The sequence below is a fragment of the Mercenaria mercenaria genome, chromosome 9 (genome assembly GCF_021730395.1).
Source record: "Mercenaria mercenaria strain notata chromosome 9, MADL_Memer_1, whole genome shotgun sequence".
NCBI classification, from domain to species: Eukaryota; Metazoa; Mollusca; class Bivalvia; order Venerida; family Veneridae; genus Mercenaria; species Mercenaria mercenaria.
In genome coordinates this window covers 11,215,372-11,233,415 of record NC_069369.1, presented here as the reverse complement: position 1 = coordinate 11,233,415, position 18,044 = coordinate 11,215,372, and the positions used below count along the sequence as shown (strand labels likewise).

Below are 18,044 nucleotides of genomic sequence, written 5' to 3'. Positions count from 1 at the left end.
ATGTAACAAAGAACCAATTAATTTAGCAAACACTTTCAACGGACCGTTTACTACTTCAGTGGCCATAGTGCCTGCATCGTTTGAGCAATACTGTCCATTTAAGAACAAATGAATTTATTGGAAGATTCCTTAAGTAAAACGTGTATGTTGCATTTACAACGTAATATATTGCATTTTAGACTGATTCATTGAGAAAGACTAGCACTTAAAGCGACCATATAGGGTTCATGACCATTGCTCAAGAAATGTCATGTCCAACCTTCCGCATCATCGATAATTTGGTAAGCGATAATTTTTACCATAAGAAATAAAGAGAGATAAAAACAACATAAATTGTCATATATTAAAATCTAAAAATGATATCGTTTTACTTCCAGCGGGATAATAAACTTTAAACCTTTATCTATTCTTTTAAAAAATAAAATAATTATAATTTCGTCCTTTTTTTGGTTAAACAGGATCATCCTATGTCATAATAAACATATAGGAAAACGTGCGCTTTTTAATTTCAATTAATAACAATTTATCCGCTAAACAAGATAAAAATTACTTCCAACGGCTTTAGATTGGTAATTTATTCAGCTTCGTAAGAATGTATTTTATATTAAAATCATACGACAGCATTTTGGAGATTTTACGCTAACCATACATGTTTTTGCGATAAAAATTTAGGTTGTCATGGTTACAGTACTCGCCGGAGAGGCCGATATTACAGATGCGTTCATTACCTATTTGATAAATATAATGTTGATGTCCTGAGGACATTTTCATAAAACTGATATAAAGATGATTGAAAGGAAGAAATATGAATGTGCCCTTTCTTTTTTATTTTTAAAAAGCTATCATAAAATTGAGGTGTAATCAATAACCTCATTTGAAGAATTATAAACTTGATAAATCAAAGCGAGAATTGTAAGTAACGGCATTTAAATACATTTCTTTTTGTATTTCAGTAATAATAAAATATCTGAATTACTACAAACATGAAAAGAAATAATTACCCTGCAATTAGAAGTAGAATTTTTTCTTTAGCATTATTCTATTGTAAAGATGTATTATTTGTTTAAAGGCACTGGCCTCCAGATTTTGGCTAAACATATCTTTCTTTCAAATTAAAGTTTAGTCATAATTATGAACATAAGAATATGAGTTTTTGTTTCTAAACTATTTTATAAATGCCAAATGAAGGAAAAAAAGATGACCGCGTCGTGAATCGAACCCGAACCGCCGCGGCAATAAAAAAATTTATTCCGCTGTCGTTACCAATAGTGCGTTAATTAAACATACATATTTATAATCGAGGCAGTTTACCTGGAGTAAAGCGTTACAAACGCTTTTTTGATGTTCATAGTAAAAAGTAGTAAAAACAATAATTCGCACGTGTTTCAGTAACATTTAGTCTTTCAGTAATTAAGTTTGAAAGCATTCTTAAGAAATATAGCATCAATTTCGAGATACCTAAAAAATCTCTCTTTTATGTTGTCCAATGATCTGGAGGCCAGTGCCTTGTACTGAAGAAAATTTAGTTCACGTAATAGAATTTTTTATTCAATTTTATATCATGAGCAATTAGGAAATGTGTGCGAAGCTATCCCTTTCTGTTTATTTTGAGTTTTAAAACACCGATGTGTACAACAGCTCAAAGAAATATATATATTAATAAGATACACTATTTTTGATAGCACTTTGAACAGCTGTAAACTATTATATTTTATACAAATTATTCTAAACACATGCAAAGTAACCACTTGTTTAATGAATTTACCACTAGGTGCTTATCAGTAGCAGATGCGTTCTGTCTCCACTAAATAATTATTTAGCTGCTCAGTAAGGCGTTGATCTCATGAAATTGGTCTATATAAAAATACAGAATTATCTATCTTTTTGTGGTATACAGTTTTATTGCCCCTATCAAGGGCCATACATGATCAAATTGCCAGGGGCGAAATTCAATTTCCAGTTAGTGCTGGTGTCGATTAAGCCTATCAAATAAAGAGGAAAACGACATTTATCATCATATGAGTTTATGTTAAACATTCTTAGACTTTGATAGAAGAAGCCTCGTCTTACGGAATAACCAAGAAAATGCATTTTGATCAATTTCAGTGTGCGCGTCCTTCACTTTAAAATACAATGTATCATACATTATTATCTGTCAACTAACAGCGACCTGAATAAGAAGGCGATAAAAAGTACGTAGAGCTCTGTTAGTAATTTTAAAAGTCAAACAAAAACATTTCCATAATGTCATGCGTCCTTCAGTTGGTAGAACATATGCATATAAGATCACAATAATCACGAAGACTTCAAGGAAATACGCTTATATGAATCTTTAACTGCCAAGTTGTGTTTTAAGATTGCTAAAGACTTCTCGTGCTTTTTTAATGTATATGTGAATACCCTAGAAAAGTCAGGAATATACCTTTTCTGCTTGATTGTCCACTGACAACAGCGTGCCAACATTTGTTGCATTCGTGGCAAATGTTGCACAGTAGGCTGCAGCTTCTTTATGGTCGAAGAGTAATGATGTGTTTCTGTATGGTGTGAACAGGTAACAGTTTCCACCGTTTGACTTCCAGCCAGCAAAGCACGAAGCTAAGAGAATATGTTATGAAAGAATGTTTTTAGTTCACAATAATAGTCATATAGGTAATACGATAATTATGAATTATTATGATGTCACACGTGCAATCTCGAAATCAAATAAACAGACCTCATAATAATATTATTTCTATGATACATTGCATATTTTATTGATACGGAACATCTCAGCTGCCTTAATGTCAATACTTTAACAAGATTACATGACTTTTAACTTAATAAGATACTTTTTCACAATTTAACACTTCATTTTGACAGGATAATATGGCTTGACACTCTTTTGGGAAGCTATCGTCACACTGTGGCATGATAGCATAGCTTTTAGCATAATTTACACTGCACTTTTTTTGATAACATGAATGATTAATTGATACTTAAAAAGATAGGCTTTTAACATAACAAGAACTGTTTCAACAAATTAACACCACACTTTGACATGATAATATGGCTACTAAAAATAATGTGCTATTTGTACGTCATATTTTGATGTAATAGCGCTTAGGTATTTAACAGTAGATACTAGCTGAAAATAGACTGGTGCGGCGATTCATAATTGCGATAAATTAGATCACTATATGTAGGGATAGACGCCTCTAATACCTAATCAAAAAATTATATGTTAATCGTAAAAATACGTTAACAAATAAGAAAACTCGTTTATGAAAGTCTATGAATGTGGATGTCTCTAAGCCTCATCTAATTAAATAATATTAAATGAATGTATTTCAGAGATTGAAACATTATAAATAACTTTGAAAAAGATTATTATCAGCTGTACAAAAATGTGCTTTATACAATGTTCAAAGAAGCAGAACCACATTTTTTATTATAATATAATAAGTATTATATAGAGCAGTTTCGTTTCCCACCTTGATTATCAAGTTCGCATATTGCGGCCATATGATAGTATCCTGTTATATCGTTATATTGTCCATTTGAGTAAATCACTGCGTAGTCCTCATTCCCTTTGTTGTCATTAGGCTCTTGGTTCCATTTTCTAACAGTTAATTTATACATGAAAACTAAATATAAAACGTAAGGACGAAACAGATATGATAGAAGTTCTCTCTCTCAGAGAAGTTTATACAGACAATAATACATGTACCTGAACTTGTGTTGTCAATGTAAAATGGACTATCGTACTGAATGAAGTTTGACACAGAATGACATTGAAAGTATATTCTTTATATGACTTTGCTTTCCTTAGCATGACTGTAAGCTTATTTATCAGTTTCTAGTCCGCTACCTGAAGAAACGACACTGTTGTCACACTCGACCGCAGTAGGGTTCGAACCAACAACCTACTGGCAGGGCGGCCGACACACACACCAGAAAAAACAGCGTTAGCCATGAAATGATAGATTTATGTTAATATAGCAGAACCGTGTCTTAACATCTCCAAACATGACGATGAGGTTAAACGTCCGCGGAATAATTTATACATGTACACACCGCGTGTACCCGGTTCCTGTTCAACGGTTGAAATACAGTCAAACCTGTGTTAAAGACCACCTCTGAAAAGAAACCAAAAGGCTCTAAAGAAAACATGTGTTGTTTCTCATTTTAACATTTACAATGTATTTTTATAAAGACCACCTCCCAATAAAGACCTCATTTTGGCTCTCCCAAGGATGGTCTTTATTGACAGGTTGGCTGTATGTTGAAACATGGTTCTCGATTCTAATATGTCTGCAATGTAAGCAAGTAGATGGAAAAGGGATGCACTATCTCATGGCAGGTATGACGCCAAATATAGTAGGTCGAAGTAACGGAAGTTACACGACCTGTGGAATAACTTACGGATGAGTAAACCTCTAATGAGTAATTCTACGCGGCTGATAATCGATACAATGTGTGTGAATTTATAGCAGATCAGTCAAATTCAGTAGCACTCTTTGGCACCAAATAATATGTCGACGTTACGTCAAATTTCTGTGTTTTAATGGAAATGTGCACGGAGTTTTCTTATTATAATATTTGAATACGAAACTGGAGTTGAGGACCAAGTGATTTGAAGTCATCAATATTCACCAGTTAGAAATTTGACTTACATATATGTTTGGTTTACTGAGGTACCATCGGCCCAAACGTAGGTTCCTTCATTCTGACGGTCATTTAACCCTACCCAGAAAAATCTTTCATTTTGTGGATCCACCATTTGCTGTTCTAACCATGTCTGAAATACATACCAGTATAGACATAAGTGTTTCAATAAAAAATATCGCTGTGTTTTCTTTCTTTTTCTTTTTGGAATCGTCCTACAACTGTAGGATGACCCGTTTATTTTTCAAATTAACATATACAATATAAAAAGCAGTGTAAAAGAAAATATACATGAATAGAATGTGTGACAAAATATGATTTAACATTTGCTACATTACATGTATTTCAAAAAGGTTTTCAAAATAGGTAGTCTTATATTTCTTTTTTTCTAAATTCATGTAGTCTATTAGAACAAAAATATCACTGTATTCGACATTACTAATGTTTAAATATTTCGTTCTTCTATCGCTAATAAAATAGGTTTTATATATACAATATGAAATGCTACTTTCTCTATTTTTTAACCAATGACGATACTTTCGGAAAACCACTTTTAGTGAAGACGTTATAAATGATTGTCCAGAAATATATCAGATAATTGCAGTCTCAGAAAAAAATGCTCAATACATTGTTTACAAAACGAATTATCAAATATATTCCAAGTAAATAAATTCAGATTTGTAGCAACAATACGATGTATAAGTTTGTATTTTTAAAATTGTTTGATTTCGTTGTCTAAATTGACTTTATTTAAAACATAATAGAAGGCACTCCACATGATTTGTTTACCAAACTGGTGTTCCCAGTATTTATGGATATATGGGCGTTCAAAGTTTCTTTTTAGAACTATATCATATATGACTTTATTTGTCGTATCTTTGAAAGGTTTATTAGGTTCAATAAATAAAGCTAATTCTGTCTTTACTGTTGAGTATGAATTGGGCGTTGCCTTCATAATGATTTGAGTTTCAGCTATCCAGTTATGCTTAGATCTGAGAAGAGTTAATATTTTAGTAACATCAATTTCTCCAGTATTTGGGATAATATCATTAACGAAAATGATCTCGGAGTCTACCCATGACTTAAATATAAGACATTTGCCGCTATATTTTATGAAACGTTTGCCCCAGAGTATTTGTTAACGTATTTCTTGAAAACATTCTAAATTAAATTCAGTTGTATTGATTTTGCTTCTATTGAATTCAATCCATACATCTATAAGTGTTTTATAAAAGTTAGGCATAGTGTATTTAGTACGTGGTAGTGCCTTACTGGAATCTAAATTTATGAAAAAGATCAGAAAACTCACCCCATATTGATTTAAGAAAAACTGTGGTATAACTTCCCAATTCGCGTTTTCGTGTGATAAACGATTGTGTACCCCATTTTTTTTTCATTGTTTTTGAGAATATATTTATTTATATCTCTCATGTTGAGCCCCCCGTCACATTTATGCCCAATAGTAATGTTTCTCCTGATGTTATCATTTTTACCATTCCAAAGAAATTTAAGAAGAGTGCATTAATCTTTTGGAGTTTCTAAGTTATGAATTAGATATGTAAATTTTGGTAAAGCTAGAGACTTGATTACAAGAATTGTGCCATAGATTGTCAGATTTCTTTTACTCTAATTATTAAAGTATGAGTGACATTGCAATATTTTATTTTCCCAGTTAATTTTATCACATTCCAGTTTGTTATTTCCAAAGATTACACCTAGTGCTTTTACATGTTTATCCGTAAATTTGATGTCAAATTCTTTTGTACTTTCATTGTTCTTCAGTTTTCTAATCCATAAACCTTCAGTTTTTGATTTATTCAGTTTAAGACCAGAATATACACCGAACGCATTGATAATTTGAATTGCAAAATGAATTTCTGACTTATCTTTTAAGGAAAATGTAGTATCATCTGCTAGTTGAGTAATTTTTAAGTGCCTAATTTCTTTATCATTAATTGCAATTCCATTTATATCTTCACATTTACGGATTTTAATTGCCATAATTTCGGCAACAACAATGAAGAGTAAGGCTGATAACGGACATCCTTGTCGTATACCTCGCGGGATTTTAAAGAAGTCAGATTTCCACTCAGTATTAATTAATTAACTATTATTAACAACTATTAATTAATAAACTGGGATATAATGATGTCTTTACCCAATTGATGAAGGATCCTTGAAAGCCTAATTTGTTTAAGACATTAGTCATGAAGGCCCATTTTAATGTGTCGAGAGCTATCTTACAATCTTAAAATGGAATAGCACCGTTAATTTCAATAAGGTCTGCGTAATGAATAACATCTTGAGTCTGACGAATGTTATAACCAATATATAGATTTTTTATGTATCCTTGCTGGTCAAGACTAATTATTGTTGAAAGGATATATTGAAGTCTTTTAGCTAGCTGCTATTTTGTATTTAATGTTTAATAGCGAGATCGGTATTATCAATATTTTCGGTATTGCCTTTCTGTAAATGAAGTAAAAACACTTTTCTTTTGAGCTCTACACATTTCATCATTTTCAAAACCTTCGTTTAGGGCATTGACTACTAATTTACCAAACATAAAATTCAACGGATAAACCATCTTATCCCGGACTTTTGTTTAGTTTCATTTCGTTAATAGTAGAGTACATTCTTCATGTGTTAATAAACCTTCACACTTGTTTGAAAGCTCGTTTGTTAACTTATTTTCTAAGTCAATAGCATCAAGGTATGACTGTGAATTTATATTGCTTGTTTCAATAAAATACAACTTCTTGATTTAAAATTTTAGTTTTGTCTGTTATTATTTTATTTTTGACAATAAGAGAGTTTATTACTTTTCTACAATCTCGCGACTTTTCAAAACTGAAAACTGAAAAATATATTTAAGAGTTTCTTTCTCCTTTCTCCAGAAAGGATACCCTAGAGCGAACCTATGCTCCAGTTGTTTTGAGATGATATATTCTTTCAATTTCTTTTTCAAGTTCTTGTATCCTGTTGTTTTTTATTGATGTCGGGATTTGGTATTTAAACCGACTTTTTAAGTTTCTTTTCTAGTTTGAATAACTGGTTATGTCTTTCCCGTGATGCTTTTCTTTTGAAAAATTTATAGAAGATTCACGAGTTTCTAACTTGCAAATTTCCCATTTTATTTGCGCATTTTTGATAACTGAAGCTAATACGGAATTGGTTACTTTTGAAATGTACAAGATATCATTTTCATCATCTAATAAGGAGTTGTTAAATTTCCAGACACCTGGCCCCCGTTTGCTAGGTACTCTTAATTTCAAAGAGATTGCCAGATGATTAGTGTATTGTATTTGGGCTGGTCTAATATCAGTTGAAAGCATAAGTGGTACAATATTTTCATCAAATAAACAAAGTCTATTCTACTCTTCTAAATGCTATTTTTCTACGCCAAGTAAATTGTTCTATTATTCCATTTGTTTGCCTCCATATATTTATTAAACTATGAACTTCAGTCAATTTTGTTAGACTTTCGACTCGAATATTCTTACATTTGTAATGTTACACAAATGTATTTTCTTTTTGAGATCTACATACGCTATCATTTGTTGTTAAAGTATCATTAAAATCTCAACCTATTAGTTTAAGTCCTTGACAACTCTCTGAAATTAGTTCACTTAAGTTGTTGAAGAATGTAAATATTTACGACTGTAATTATTCAGTTCACTATTTAAAATTACGTATCTACCATCTGCATCATAGAATTCATCAATGAGTTTATGATTAATGTGTTAATTAATACGTCCCATTCAGAGGTTTGTAAAAGTATATCTTATGTAATATTTGGAGGAAAAAGTGTTTCTTGTAAAAAGACTATTTGTGCCTTTTGTTGCATTAACCATTCCAGCAGCCTAAACATTTTTTCTATCGTTTAAAGTTCTATTATTTCCCAAAATCAAAAATAATTTTTAGTGCATAAAATTAATGTTCAGTCGTGTGTACATGATGGTTTTAGAAGTCCTATTCAGCTGCGCAACAATAGGTTGACTACCTACTACCTAAATATTCTGGTAGTTTTATACAAACTTGTTTATTCTGTATTTTCACAGAGCCGATTTCCGTCAAGTACCGATTGCCTCCGTGACGCGAACGTTAATTTATGCAAATAAAAAGTGCGTACCCCTTATTGATGACGTAGTTAACACTTATAAACAGAAGAAAATGTCTTCAGTAAATTTATTGCAAATTTGTTGTGTTTTTACGAAAAACTAAGATTTATGATATAATTACTGTTCAATGGCTATTTACCATTCTTGCACCAATGTTAGCAACATGCCGCATAAGGGTTTGACATCTATTTTCCAGATCTTATTATCATCAGTGGTTATAATAAAAATACAAACTCTAAAAGTCAGCTGCCGCAATGGCAGTAACTGTGCTTTCTGATGGAAAAGAGAGGATTATTTGCATTGAATTTAAGTCCGGCACGCATAATTTGGTGATCTCTGTCTATATGTCTGCAAGAGGAACCTCCCACTCTAAGTTAAGTTTTGAGGATAATTTAGAATTACTGCGTGGTATTTGTCTGAAATATAGGAACAGTCACAGTATATTGATTGGTGGAGACTTGAATGTATATTTATCAATTATTTATTGTAAAGATAAGCGCTAAAATTATATGCTTGAATTGATTGAACCTCTGTTACTGGAATTCGATGTTAGTGGAAAAACTTAGTTATGTCCAAGAGGTGATGAATGCATAGACTATTTTAAGCCTTTAGCAAATGACTCTTTTGGTACAAAAATAGTGTTGAAAGAAATAGTTAGTAACTGTTCTGACCATTACCCAATAGCAATATTTGTTAAATATTCATTTACGAAAACTTAAAGTAAAAAAGAAGTGAAATACTATACCCCAAGAATTAGATGGGATAAGGTAAATAAAGCACAATATGCAGCCACGATTACACAAAACCTACATGGTCTTAAATTCATGGATAGTAAGAATCCTGAAAGTTTTTCTAAGCTTGTCCTAACTGTCTTGGAAGGCATTACAAAAGCAATGAAGAATTTCAAAGCTAAACCAATGAAACTGAATTCTAACCCGAAATTGAGAGTCTGGAATCAGGATATATCTGAAGCACTAAAACTGTTGCATGGAACGCGGAAGGCAGTCCACGGGAACCAAATGATCCACGGTATTGTACAATGAAATCACATGAAAAATTATTTAGATCTAAATGTAGAACTGAGAGGGCAAGAAATTCTAAATACTCGGTTCAAAAATCCAAAGTTATTTAACAAAGTGGTAAATAAACAGAAATGTAAATCCTCTAGACTGGCTCACGTCCCTATGTTTGTTCTTATTTACATATATCAGTGTTCTTCATTAAGAGAGAAGTAACTCCAGAAGGTTGTTTCTACATTGTCATTTTTATTGCCCCTGGCTCCAAACATAGTATGGTTCAGCCATCAGATAAAATTGTGCTTTTTAGAGACTTAAAATTTTCTTATAGAATGTTTCCAGTATTTATATAAAAAATAACCATGCAGCCAGGGAGCCAGGCTATATATTCTCTGATGATATGGATTTGCTACATGTAAATGGTGCGGAATAAAGTCAATCCTGTTAGTATGAATGTATTGAAAAATGCAATTACTTCCATCAATGTTGGTAAGGCCACAGACTTTTATGATCTATCAATTGAAAGTATTAAGTTTGGTGGCGATGATCTTCATGTGATACTGCTACAGATTATTAAGTTAAACTATAGTTTTGATAAGGCTAACATTCCATCTATCCCGAAAATTGATGTTTTATCTCCTGTCTTCAAGAATAAAGGATCTTGGAATGATGTGACTAACTGTAGAGAAATAAATTTACTACCTGTAGTCGTGAAAATTATAGAATCTATAATAATGCAGCGTATAGCCCCATTGACTGAGATTTTTTAGAGTCTTTACCAGCTCGGATTAACAAAGAAACTCCATTGCATGCAACCATTATTGTTGAGGAAATTGCCATGAACTCCAAAGACGACAATATTGCTACTGATTTTATCTTTCTGGACGCCTAGTAAGCATTTGATGTTGTATCCCATGATCATCTTCTAGGTCGAATGTATCAAATCGGTATACAAGACAAACATAGAACACTTTAGAAGAGTCTTCATGAAGGAACTTCTAGTTTGGTCAAATGAAATATTAAATTAACAGATGTCGTCTGTGTTATACAAGGTGTGAGACAAGGAGGAGTCTTACGTGCAGACTTATAAAAGGTTTGTCTAAACCCCTTGCTCAAAACTTTAGCAACAACAGAATTTGAATCAAACAATTGAACTGTGAGATGTAACGCCAGTGCATGCGCTGATGACATCACTTTAAATCCTGGTTAAACTGCTCATACACAAGTTTTAACCAGCATAGCTGAAGAATTTCCATACATGGAAATGTATACTCTTCAACCAAAAAAAACTGAAGCCTTAAGGGTGCACCCCGTAAATCTCAGAAGAACAGTCTTTTAACAGGAAAACTGTTTATGACAATGAGATTAAGAATGTAGCGTCTTCTACGCATCTGGGGAACAAGAGGTCAGTAAACAGTTAGTGCAACCAGTATTGACTATGTTGATAAAAAAAAAAACTTTCAAAGGCTAGTAGGACAATGTTCAGTTTTATGCTGTCTGGATTACACGGTCATAATGGTATGGACCTTTACTCAATGTTACATTTGATACAGTTATATGTTATCCAGTATTAACCTATGGTCTTGAGGAGGTAATACTTCTAAAGAAAACAGACTTGGAACGGTTGGAATTGTATCAAAAGAGGCTTCTGACGGCCGTAAAACGTCACCCCGACTTCATCTCAGTGTTGTTATATTTTCTGCTCCTTCGGGATCATTATTTCAACTCATTTGGATTTGAAGATTGAATACTGCTTAAGCCGGTGCTAGGCGGCGTAGGCAGTGTTGCATTTTCCATTAATGCTCATGAACATACTCAATCAAACCTAGATTGCAATTTTCACTGCTTGCCTTGTTCTCGGTGCTAAGAAAGCATTGGACCAGGTTCTGTTTAGTAACATTTGTTTACATAATGACCAGTTAGTTGAAAAAGCCATTGCTAGAAGACAACTTTGTGTTAAATCCATGGAAAGTAATAGCTGGTTCATTGAGGTTAAGAAACATTTCTGGCTATATGACTTGCTAAATATAGATGAATTACTTGATCATCCAATTCAAAAGTTGTCATGGAAAAAGACTGTTAACAAGGTTGTGAATGACTACTGGAGAGTCCAAATAATCTCTCTTGCAAGTTACAGTAAAAGTATGAAGTTCTTAAACTGTGATTTATTTCAACCTGGAAAACCTTATCCTTTGTTTAGAATTTCTTTAAGTTCATCTCACGATATCACAAGATTTCCTGTGATATTGAAGATGGCATCCGGAACATACATATTACAAGGCAATAGACCATTTGTTTAACCAGATTAATCTAGTCTGCATCATGTATAATAAAGAGTCGGAAACTTTGGAACATTTTATACTTCACTGTGGTTATTTACAATCCATTCGTCAGCCTATTGTCAGCGATATTGAATTTGAATTTGACTCATTGCAACTTAATCAACAACGGTGCAATCTGGATTACAAGTTATTATTGATTGCACACATCTGGTGTGAAATTGGAAAAACTTGTAAATCTTGAATTCCATTGCAAGAGATTGGTTTGTGCCCTTCATAGTAATCGCTATAGAAATATGCAGCTTTAAATAAACTTTAAAGAAAGTATTCTGACATCCGAGCTTCCGGTGAGAAACAGCCTTTAGTTTTTTTTTATCTGAGAATAGAAACAAGTAATTATATACATGTATAAATTGGATGGCTGTGCTTATTCGTGGTTCTGGTGTTGAATTAATTGAAATTAGTGTATCTTTTTATTGATAGCTTATAAATACGTGAATTCACGGTTCTTTCATATGGGAGGATAAAGATAAAAAAGGAGAAGATGGCCGAGAGAGCCAAGGCGCTGGTTCAGAAAACTTTTTGTCAGGGCTATGTGTTCGATCCCAGCAGTAGACAATCTTTGTTTTTTAGTTTTGAATTATTTTCATATTCTTTTAACGACATAATCTCAAGAATAAGAAAATGATTGAAAAAAAAAAAAAAAAAAAAAAAAATGTCCTCAGCAGGGAGCGAATCCGCGGCCCTGTCAAAAACGGAGTTTTTTTTTTAACCAGCCCCTTAGCGGCAGTTGACTTTCAGAGTGAGTATTTTTATTATAACCACTGATGATATTGTCTGTGTCCAGGCTCTGTTGGCAAAATTCTGTGCGCACTATCAAGCTCGGATTTATTCTCGTATTCCTTGGACATGCAATTTGTGTTGAAACGCACGGAGTAAGTTGTTATTCGTTTTTTTTTTTGGTTTGTGCAGGGCTTTCATCTTGACCTTTTGTGCGAACGACGTCATTCAATTATGCTTTCTTCCGAGTTATTACGAACTGTCATCGGAAAGACCCGCCGATTAAATATGTAAACACTGGCAGTATTTTGTCATCCATACAAAATACTAAACGGCGTTTTGCGGCGATTATTTTTCGAAGGATAAAGTGTCAACGTATGCTGTTTCTGTACCATTTAGGAATCTCTACAATCTGACAATGTTTCGGGATCTTCTTTTTAAGATAAATAATGCTATTTCAGAGAAATAATGGGATTTTAACCCTTGTGCATTTAAAGAAACAAAGTGATTGTTTGAGAAACCTAGTTTTGATTCACTCATTAATATCAAGTAATGAATCTAAAAGGACGCCTCATTGTTTATAACAATACACATATAATATAGCCATCGTAAAGCATACCACACAAAACAAGAGCTGTCGGAGGACAGTAACGCTCGACTATTCAACAGCCTTGTCAATTGAATGAATACAAAAATCGGAAAAGGGACATAATTTTGTAACAATGCGAAACAGGGTTATGATACCTACACAGTGCTTATCAGCTTATGACAATGGTCAGTATTTTTTGTAAATATGTTTTTTCAACATTATTGCGGTTATTTAAACTGTACATCGAGTGGACAAATGTTTCAGATGTGTAATGCCGTTTCTACAAGGAAGAACTACCGGTATGTCGTATGTTAAAAGTTATTCAGCGTAAACTGACAACTTTCGCTTTCTTGCCAACGAAATGTTTATAAATCAATCCATCAGTCTGGATCTATTTTGGTCAGGTAATCTTTGCTTTTTTTTATATTTTACATCATGAAATACCTAACTGGAAGCGTATGACCTTATTTTATAAGTCATGGGTGCATTAAGCAGCCGCATCGCCAAAACATGTGGTGTACGAATGCAAAATCGTTCGTTTAACTTAATGCACGCTCAAAATGGTTGGTTTTAGAATAATTGTGTACATACATTTTGCACTACCGGCTTTATTTTTCTTATTGAGAATATATATTTGTTGAGACTCAGGGGATTTCAAAACAAAAATTGGAAGTTGAATGATATCACAGTCAGTTTAATTATGTTCCTTTGTTACATGTATTCCATTCTGTTTTAGTTTTGCCTTTTAATTTATTTGTAATTTAATTTGTATGCTTTTTTCTATTAAGATATTAACTTTACATGTTGAAAATCCTCAACAAATGTGCACAACCTTGTTTGAACACTATTTTTACACGATGGGTGGGTATTAGCCGGGTGTAATAATTGGGCGTAGCCGAATTGAAAGTATTTCGAACTACGTATAACCGCACGAGTGCTATCACATAGACGTGACGTCAATATAATATTGTTGCGATTATTTAAGCGTTGCTAGTCATAATAGAACTTTATCATATGTTTGACGTGGCGGGAGTGTAATAAAGCCATTACATAACAAGACTTCGTAGAACACGAAATTCCACCGCTCCCTTGATGCGTTCAGTAACTGTACAAGGAAAAGAAATTATTTGGTCACTGTGCACTGGATACAATGTATTTGACGTAGTGACCTAAAATCAATAATTATGTGTCATTTACCAGTCATAAGTGACTTCCTTATTAGATATGATCTTAAACCAAAGCATTCTCTAGTTATTCGGCAAACAAAGTTCTACTGTTCTGGGTCAATGTGACCTACTGACCGTAAAATCAATAGGGGTTATCTGCTGGTATAGATCAACCTCTCTATTAAATTATGTGATCCTAGGCCCAAGCGTTCTCACGTAATCGTCCAGAAACGGTTTAAATGTTCCGGGTCACTGCAACCTTGACCATTGACTTACTGCCCTCAAAATCAATAAGAGTCATCTGTTGGTCATGATCAACCTTCCTATCAGCTTTCATGGTCCTAAGCTTAAGTGTTCCTGAGTTATCATCCGGGAACAGATTAGTCTACATACCGACCAACATCCCGACCGACAGACCGACCAACATCTGCAAAAAATATACCCCTCTTTCTTCGATGGGGGAGCATAAAAATGATAATACACTAACGTAATAAACCTTTCAGTCGGCGTCGTTTAAAGTATAGGAAACAATGGTCAAACTGACTTGTTTTTAATAGCTAAAAAAAGAAGTTTTTTTTTCGGCAGGAATAAACTAACATTTGATAAAAGAATATCATTGAATTTATTAAACTTGCTCGGAAGGGTTACGCATTTTATTATTCTATTCAACTCGTTAAAACAATTCAATATGAAAAGACACTCATGTAATACATCTCTCTATAATTAAATGTAATGCAGAAATGGTATATTGTTAAAAATCTGTCACTGTTTTTGTGCACACTTATCCTTAGGTTGTTTTTCTATATATATTTTAGTGTCTACTATTTTAAACCTAATTCATAACAACGTTAATACATATAAACTACATAAACATTATGTAGTGATTTTCCATATTTTCAGATATGTAATTGGAATCTAGTATACCTTGAACCTCTAGCCTGCTGGCAGCAAGCGATTCTGCCTTTGCGACTAGTGCAGGCTGATCACAGTCTGCACTGTTCGCTATTCAGTCAGTAAATTTTCAGTGAACACCCCTTGGAATAATAAATGGTATTGTCCAAACTGAATGATGGACCAGTCCAATTTAGAAATTTAGTAGGCTAAGGGTTAAAGGTAGATAACAATATTTCCAAAACCAACTGTTCTTTGAGGATAAAAATGAACCCAAATACAAATGACAATACGATTAAGGCCTTAAAATTACATACGAATTGATAACATTGAATTTACCAACAATAGGAGAGATCGTGTTTGTATACAAATCCGTTGTATTTTCTGTTTTTAGGACTGATAAGACAGTGATCGGGTGAGCAGATGCCGAACGTCCATATTTCTTGCAAACAGTAATGTTTTTCTAACCGTCTTGATTTTCTTAAAGCACAAATTATATCATTTTTTTTTATCCATGGAAAGGTTATAAAACAAACAATCTATTGATAGCTTTTAAAGGTCCATTACTAAGGGAAAGTGAGTTGGCAATTTTTTTCATAGCCAGTGCATAGACTTCTGCAAGACACTAAATAATGAAGATTGGCAGGTCAAAATTTACAGAAGGTCTTTGGAACTCAAAGAAATGTATGTGTATTATGTTGAAATTTCAATGAATCGACAGAATGACCCCCCAGTTCTTTTTAACTTTCTTCATACTTCATAGAAAAATAATTGTACATATACTGCGATTTATTTCGAATTTCTACATACCAACTTTCATTTTCCAATAAAATGAAATAGTTTCTGTGCTTTTTAAAAGAAATTAAAATGTTCACTTTCCTTAGTATTGGACCTTTAATTATTATTTCGAAATATAATGGATTAATTATGAACGCTTAACTTGCAGTGTTTTTCTAAAAGTTTTGAACATCACTAAGCCGCTATTAAAATAATATGCCATTTAAAACGGGTTTTCATTTTAAAAAGATATCTGAATACGAAGATATGAAAATTGTAAGTATTTCAAAACTTTATTAATTTTGAAAATCCATAAATGAGTGAAAAGGTCATTAAAATTAAAAATTCCGATTCCATACACAAACAATGTAAAAACATTTGTTTTGCCCACCACCAGATAAAAAGATGTCAATATGTGACGTCACGGCGATCTCTCCTATATTTAACATTTGCATTATCAATTTCAAGGTAAGCGAGTAATCATATAAATAAAGATTGCAAAATGCACACCACCAAAAATTACCATCCCCCAGAATGTGTGGACATAAAATATACAGAAGATATATGATTGCATATTAGTATATAATTATATAAATATATGCAACAGTTGACGGGCTGATAACCTAACCAGTGTTCCTGGATTCTGTATTTCATTTTCTCTACACGTTACTGTTAACATATCCGCATGGGTCAGAGGTGGAGGACGAATGAGTTCAGACACAATGTCTTTATATCATATTTATATATATTAATCTAAGCTTTTTCTTACGGGAGCTAGATATATATTTTTTTGTAAATTCTACATCAGGCTCCAATTTCACGAAAAAACTTAAGTAATAGCTTAGCTAAGTCTGTTAGTTCAAATGCTTGTTTTTGCCCTTTATGCGTCTTTAATGTTGACTTTTTCATCTATATCAGACCCTTGCATGACTATTTCATAAATCAAAACACAACAATTCTGAATTTTACAGAAAATGAAGTATAAAAATAAGAAATATACATAAGCAAGTACTTAAATTCGTTATATCGTACTTAAATAGAAATATCACATTTGCGTGACTGAAATAAGACTGGATATAATGCACACGTGAGTGTCAAATTTATGTAATTCATTATGTCATATAGCTTATTTGCACCATTTCTTCACTAAATCATAATCCCTATGTGTCATTTAACCGTAATATTTCATGATTTCAGATGGCGTGTCCACTTGTTGTTTACAAACACAACATTCAATAACTTTTTTTGTAGTCGTCACACGATGTACGGACGACTTTATTCTTTAGATTAGCAGACTAGTGATAAAATAGGTAAAACTTTACCTACATTCACTTTCGCCTATATCCGCCATTTTGTCCCTGTACCAGGGCCGGTGGCCATATAGAAATAAAATGTTTTAGCCTGAGTTGAGCTTGTCTTAACTAAACTTTTGCTCTCGCTTAAAATTTCAACGGACCCAAACACGTTCGTCCCCCTGATATTTTTAGCAGAAAATCTATAAGTCTAACAATCAAAGGACATCTTTCAAGTTTTAAAACATCAAATAGTTACACATTACAGTATTCTTATAAGTGTAATATTCGTAATTACATGTATGTTTTTTTTTCGACAGGATTATGCAAAATCAAAAAAGAACATTTGTATGCTTATGGATAAGAGTGCAATTACGACCATATTTAAAGTGCATACAGAACAATCAGCAAATTTGTGCAACCTATTAGTCTTACAAAATAAAAAAAAGAAATATATATGCAAATTCGCCTAGTATACGCCAATGGATT

At 32.8% G+C, this 18,044-nt stretch overlaps 1 protein-coding gene across 1 annotated transcript in view; it reads right to left on the bottom strand.

The window, feature by feature from the left end:
• LOC123546456 (macrophage mannose receptor 1-like) overlaps nucleotides 1–18,044 on the bottom strand; it is a 79,350-nt gene that overhangs the window by 49,550 nt on the left and 11,756 nt on the right. Inside the window, exons 9-11 of the mRNA XM_053550398.1 lie at nucleotides 4,653–4,777; nucleotides 3,471–3,598; nucleotides 2,423–2,595 (exon numbers count right to left, since the gene is read on the bottom strand). Of these exons, the coding sequence (XP_053406373.1) occupies nucleotides 2,423–2,595; nucleotides 3,471–3,598; nucleotides 4,653–4,777 (426 nt within the window). The remainder of the gene's footprint in view (nucleotides 1–2,422; nucleotides 2,596–3,470; nucleotides 3,599–4,652; nucleotides 4,778–18,044) is intronic.